This window comes from Notamacropus eugenii, chromosome 5 (genome assembly GCF_028372415.1).
Source record: "Notamacropus eugenii isolate mMacEug1 chromosome 5, mMacEug1.pri_v2, whole genome shotgun sequence".
Taxonomy (NCBI): domain Eukaryota; kingdom Metazoa; phylum Chordata; class Mammalia; order Diprotodontia; family Macropodidae; genus Notamacropus; species Notamacropus eugenii.
The window spans coordinates 26,345,481-26,351,480 of record NC_092876.1 but is presented as its reverse complement, the minus strand read 5'-3'; the positions used below and the strand labels follow the sequence as shown (position 1 = coordinate 26,351,480).

Here is a 6,000-nt window from a genome sequence, read left to right as displayed (position 1 = left end):
CCTGTTGGACCCTCCCAGAAGCCACAGTGAAATCCCTGAGGAAAGGCCAGGGCACTCTGGCCTGGCCTGAGAGGGGAGGAGACACTCAGCAGTCTGGGTCCTAAAGGCCCCCAAAAGGGACCAAGCACATTCATTGCCCCTGCCTACCGCTCTCTGTGCACATTCTCTACTCCAGGAGGGAAATAAGGGGTAAAGGTCAGGTGTCAGCACAACTGGACAGTAGGTAATACTGAGTGACCCTTGTTCCCCTTGGGGACAGAACCACTTCTCCATGAACAGTGGGAGGGATCTCTGCAGGGGAGGGGCTCCCTGGGAGAGGCAGGAAACCACAGAAGCTGGGAGGGGAAGAAAGAGGAGGGGAGGAGAAAGTTAGAGGCCAAGTCCCTGCCCTGTGGGGCCCATGTGATCCTGGCAGATAGAAGAGCTCCAGCCCTGAAGAGAGAGACCTCAGTCCTCTAGGGAAGGAGGAGACAGAGCAGACACCACCCTGGGCTGCATGCAGAGATACCTCCAGGATCTGCACAGAGGCTCTGTAAAGGAAGACACAGTTCAGGAGGGGAAGGCAGAGATTCCTGGAAAGGAGAGACGTGGTCACACACAGTGTACAGCAGAGACCGATGGAGAGCCCCTCACAAGCTCCCCATAGTGGGGGCAGCCCCTGGAAGGGGCTCCTGCTTACAGGTGAGACACCAGCTCGGCTGGGGCACAGGGGGAGAGAGGGGGCTTGGTGGATTCTGATCCGGGTATAGACAAGTGAATCAACACAAGGACCAGGAGGCAGGAGACCAGTCTCGGGGGGCTGTCCCAGACACAGTCTGTGGACACTTGGCCAGGGGAGTCTTCCCTGACCCAGGGGCAGAGGAGGACCTAACAACTCATCGCTCTCAGTCCACATCCCTGACACTGAGGGCAACATCCAGCCTTAGAGCTAGTAATCTGTGCAGAGGCTCAGGGAGGCTTTACAGTCAGAGGGGTGGGGATTCCCACTCTAATGTGTAATTCCCACTCTAGCTGTGTGACCACGGACAGGCCATTTACTCCTCTTATCCTGTGTTTTCCTGGAACACCACCTTCCTCCCAGGGCTCCTTGGGAGCTACACTGTCAGCCTTAAAATGAACCCACGGCTTAGTGGGCAAGGCCCTCCCTGGGTTTGGACCAGAAGATCTGGGTTCAAATGCTGCCTTTGCTGTTTCCTATTTAATATTGGTCATATGTGGTGCCTTATCTGGGCCTCCGTTTCCTTAATTGTAAATTGAGGGTGTTTGATTCAGGAATCTCTAAGGTCTTCTCCAGGTCTAAGATCTGATTTCTATCCTTAACCACAACACTTTATTGATTCATTTCTCCCTTCAATGTCTGGCTGACCATACCAGCACATTCTGAATCAAGTCAATGGAGGGAGCCAATATTGGTTACAGAGCAAAGTTTTAGGTCCTCTTCAGAGACTGGGACTGACAGATTGATGCAGAGACCCATGAATCCCCTTCAAACACACCCCATTGTGCCCCCAGCAGACCCTGGGGCAGGCTTAGCAGCCCCTACCCCTATGTTGGGGACAGCTCAGTGACCTGGGCCCCTCAGGAGGGCAGAGGACCCTGCTGACCTCTGCCTCCTTCCTCCCCTCTCAGCCTCCATCCTCAGCTGCTGGATCCAGCCAACATCTGCCCAAAGTGCTTCTGTCAGCATTGTGCCAAACCCACCCTATGGAACAGTGGGCAGCAGCGTCATCTTGGACCTCCAGGGGTTGTCTGAGAAGCCTCTCAGCTACACTTGGCAAAAAAGGATAGTAGGCAACGAGATTGCTTTCTACCGTGTTGCTGATGGACAGCAGAGAGTATCAGAGAGTCGGATGAACATATTCTCCAACGGCTCCCTGCTCATCTCCAACCTCAGCCTCAGTGACACTGACACCTACATTGCACAACTTATTAATTCCAATGCTCAGTTCGAAACAGTACAAGGACCTTTGGTCGTGTATGGTAAGTGCTGCCTTTCCCATGGGCCCACATCATCCCTCCAATCCCCTCCCTCAGTCTGGATTGAGAGCCCTCCCCTAATCTCCTTGTCCAGGGAGCAGGGAGAATTCAAAGCATGACCCACCCCCACATAAAGTAGACCAAAGAGATGGGAACCCCTGAAACCCGGACCTGCTTGCTTATGGGTCACTGGGAGCACAGGAGAGTTCAGAGGTCCCTATCTTCTGAGGCCCTAGGCAATCAGTATTTGGAAGGGAACTTCCTTCTTCCTCCCAGCTTTCCAAGGCCATTATGTGAAGCTAGGAGAGGCTGCTGAGGCCTTAGGAGGGGGCACCTGACTGCTCCAGTTGTGCCTGATGCAGGAAACCTGAAGTTCACCTGCCCCAAAATAGTTAAAAGTCCATGAGGCAGAGGGAACTTTGCTGGGGGTAGGGACAGTCACAACACTCCCTTTCCACCTGTGCCCAGCAGACCTAGAAGCCAGACTTCCTCCATGTTCTACAGAAAAAGCCAAGACAGAGGGGCCCAGGCTTCCCTGAAGGGGTAGGCTGGGGCAGAGGGTCACAGCTCCTGCTGGGGTCTCAGGTGGAGCAGAAGAGAAATTCAATGTGGGGAGCAAAGAGGCCACCTCGGGGTCCCAACTGGGATGACTTTCCCAACAAGGAGAGATTTCTAGGTGGGGAATGGTCAACAAGAGCTGCCATTCATACAGTGCCTGGAGGTGGGAAATATCCTCTGTGTATTATATTTCATTGGATTCTCTCAAAGAGCCTGCAATGTTGGTGCTGTGTGTATAAATGAGGAAAATGACCCTGAGAGAGATTGAGTGACTAGGCCAGAGTCACACAGCTAGTCTGTAGCTGGGGCAGGATTGATTTCAGGCCTTCCTGACCCCCATGTAGACCATTCCATCCATTGAATGATGTAGTTGCCTCCTACCATGGAGGGTTACCTGAGGAGAGAGTGACCTCCCCAGCACTGGGAATCTTCAAGAAGAGATTAGATGACCATTTTCCAGGGATATTTGAGTGGGGATCCCTCATCAGGCTTGGGCTGGACAAGATGACTTCTGAGGCTCAGAAGCAGACTCCCAGAGGCTTCTGGGAGATTTCTGGCTCTGAAATGCTGTGGTCTGTGGGGGAGGGGTGACAGTCCAGCACATCCAAAGCCTTTTTCCAGGGTATGCCTTCTGGAAATGGTCCTAGGCATCTGTCTGTGGCAAGATGTATTCAAAGGTTACAGGTGAGAGGCAGGAGCCACTGTTAGGGCAGGGCCCTCCTGGTCATCTGCAGCAGTTTTCCTTTCCCTCAGGAAGTATGCAGAAGATATTGTGGGAGGAAGATCTCGAGGTCATTGATTGACAAGCATTTGGTAGGCATGCAGCTGTAGATATAGGGCATAAAAAAAAAAAGTCAAGGAGCACACATTCTATTGAGGAAACATGGAAACATGGATGTAGAATAAACATGAGGGGAATCAGTCCTGGACTGATGATTTCCTGGGGGAGGCAACCCCTCTGCCAAGGCAGGCTGGCACCTTGTCTCCAATCCTGGTCTTAGAGGGTTCTCTTGGGCACTAAGGCAGGAATTGACTTCCCCAGTATTAAGCAGGTGATGTGACTGAGGCAGAACTTGAACCCAGGTCCCCTTTTCCCCCAGGCAGGCCCTCTAGTTAAATGCAAAGTCATTAGGTAGGGAGGGCACTGGCAGACAATGGCATCAGGAAAGGTTTCCTGGAAAACATCCTGCCAGAGGAAGGGAGGGGGAGGACAAGAGGAGGGCATCCCAGGCTGGGGGGCATCGTTCCCCTCTAGTAGAGGACACTATGGCAACTGGGACCTGAGAAGGAAGCTCAGCCCATTGGACTCACTGAGGAACCTAGGAGAAAACAGGGCACCAAGAAGACCCAGGGATAGGAGCTGAGACAAGGAACTTGTGTGGAACCAAGACTGTAGAGTCTTCTCAAGCTTGAAGGCAGCAGAAGATTGGGCCCTTCCAGAGATAGAAGGTTAGCTGGGCTCTCCCAAGGCTTCCAGCTTCTTCTAGAGGTATAGGGTCAAGGAAAGAAGTGAGCTCTACACCTGGGATCAGAAAATCTGGATTCAAAGCCAGAATTTACTGTGTGTCCTCAGATGAGTCACCTGAGCTCTATGACTCTCCATTACCTCATCTGTAAAATGGGGATACTGCTCCTCCTACTCAATCCTGGCCAATGAGTGAATTGGGCAGCTAGGTGGCCCAGTGCTGGGCCTGGGGTAAAGGGCTTTAGGATAATTTGAGAAGGGGTTGTCAGCTGAGGCAGAGGACATGAGGAAAGGCTTCTTGGAGGAGATGGAAAGTGAGCTGAGGCTGGCAGGAAGACGGTTTCTACAGGGATCCTGCAGTATAAATGTAGGGAAGGGGGTGGGGGTGATGGTGGGTGAATAAGGAAGAAAGGATCCCAAGACTGTAGTAAATTCTCTGTCAGGTGTGGTTTGTGATGGAAGTCAAATATGTTGGAACACTGAGATTCTAAAGAGGAGTGGTGCAAAATGCCATTGGGAAGACGCTGTGCTGACCTGAGCCATGCAGGGTGGAGAGACAGAGAAAACCTGGAGAGACTTGCTTCGCACCCCCCCCCCTCCCCCCGCGCAGTGATGTCCTGAGACCAGAAGGGCTCATGTCAGACATTGGCTTCGGGTTTTGTTTCTGGACTGCTGTGTTGTCTTTGTCTGAGAGCACGAGGTCTCTGGGCTGCTGGGATTCCTTCTTTTCTCCTGGTGTTCATGGTTCTGAGCAGATCCTGACCCTTGAGGAGTTGGCTCCTTCCTCTGGCCTCCTCCTTTCTCACTGGCCATCACTTCCAATGCTTCCTGGGCATCTTGCTGGCCACACCCACTGTTTTGGTTCACGGGACAGGGAGTGTCCATGATGAGTGAGCTCCCTGGGGAATCTCAGACCCCCTGGCTGCTATTCCTCCTCTGCTCTAACATGGAGCTGCCCTTGAGCTGGTCAGAACTGGCCCTTTGGCCAAGGAGAGCTAGAGCTGGAAGGAGCCTTGGGGACTGGCTAGGTCAGCCCTGAGTTACTAGGGACTCTGTGCTTTCTTCCTGGAATAATTCTGGGACTGCTTTTTTAAAAAAATACAATTTCATTTCATCATATGCAAGACACAGGGCAGTGTGGTATATATTGGAATACCTGGGATCCAATACTGCTGACTCCTGTAGCATTGGGCTGTTCTCTGAAGGTCTGAGCTTGACTAATTTCCAGGCTGAGCCTGGAGTCAGAGGGCCTGGGTTCAAATCCGGATCTGCCGCTGGCTGGCTGTTTGGTCACAGACAATGCACAATGTGAGGGCTTGATTTTCTCCTCTAACAACAAGGACACCAACTCAGATAAGGATTCTTGGACTTCAGGGGATTCATAAACGTGGATGGGAAAAACTCACGTCTTTCTTTGACTAACGTTTGGTTTTCTTTATATTCCTCTTTATTTCATTCTGTGAGTTGAGAACCATGACTCTGAGACAGACCCATAGGCTTCCTCAGACTGACGGTTCAAGGGACCCATGAGATAAAGAAGGTGGAGAGCCAGCAGTCCTGATGAACACTGTGGTCCCTGCCAGCTCAGAATCTGTTACCCTATAGGCCGATGAATCATGGTCCAACGCTTGAAGGTTGTACAGCAATGGGGCACACCTCATAGGCAGACAGTGATCCAGTTTGGTCAGAGGATTTAACATGGGTGTAAGAGTGAGATGAGATAAGGTTACAGAGGAAGGATGGCTGAAGGGAGTGCAGAGGCCTGAACAGCAGGTAAAGGAGTTTAACCTTGAGACAGCAGGTAATAGTGAGCCCCCAAAGGTCCTTGAGGAAAGGAGTGATATGATCAGATCTATGTACAATTCCCATTGTTTTCACAGTGGTGTGATGGGTGCATTGGAGGGGCACAAAGAAAGACAGAGAAATCCCATCATGCAGGTATGATAGAATCCTCTATTCAGCCCTGTAAAAGCATCTCAGGTATACTTTAATGTAACCCT

The 6,000-nt window shown here is 51.7% G+C and overlaps 1 protein-coding gene across 1 annotated transcript in view; it reads left to right on the top strand.

The window, feature by feature from the left end:
• Positions 1 to 407: 407 nt before the first annotated feature.
• The window catches only part of LOC140503725 (cell adhesion molecule CEACAM1-like), a 34,714-nt gene continuing 29,121 nt past the window's right edge, over positions 408 to 6,000 (top strand). The window contains exons 1-2 of the mRNA XM_072607954.1: positions 408 to 681; positions 1,630 to 1,980. Coding sequence (XP_072464055.1) covers positions 618 to 681; positions 1,630 to 1,980 — 415 coding nt within the window. The 5' untranslated portion in view covers positions 408 to 617. The remainder of the gene's footprint in view (positions 682 to 1,629; positions 1,981 to 6,000) is intronic.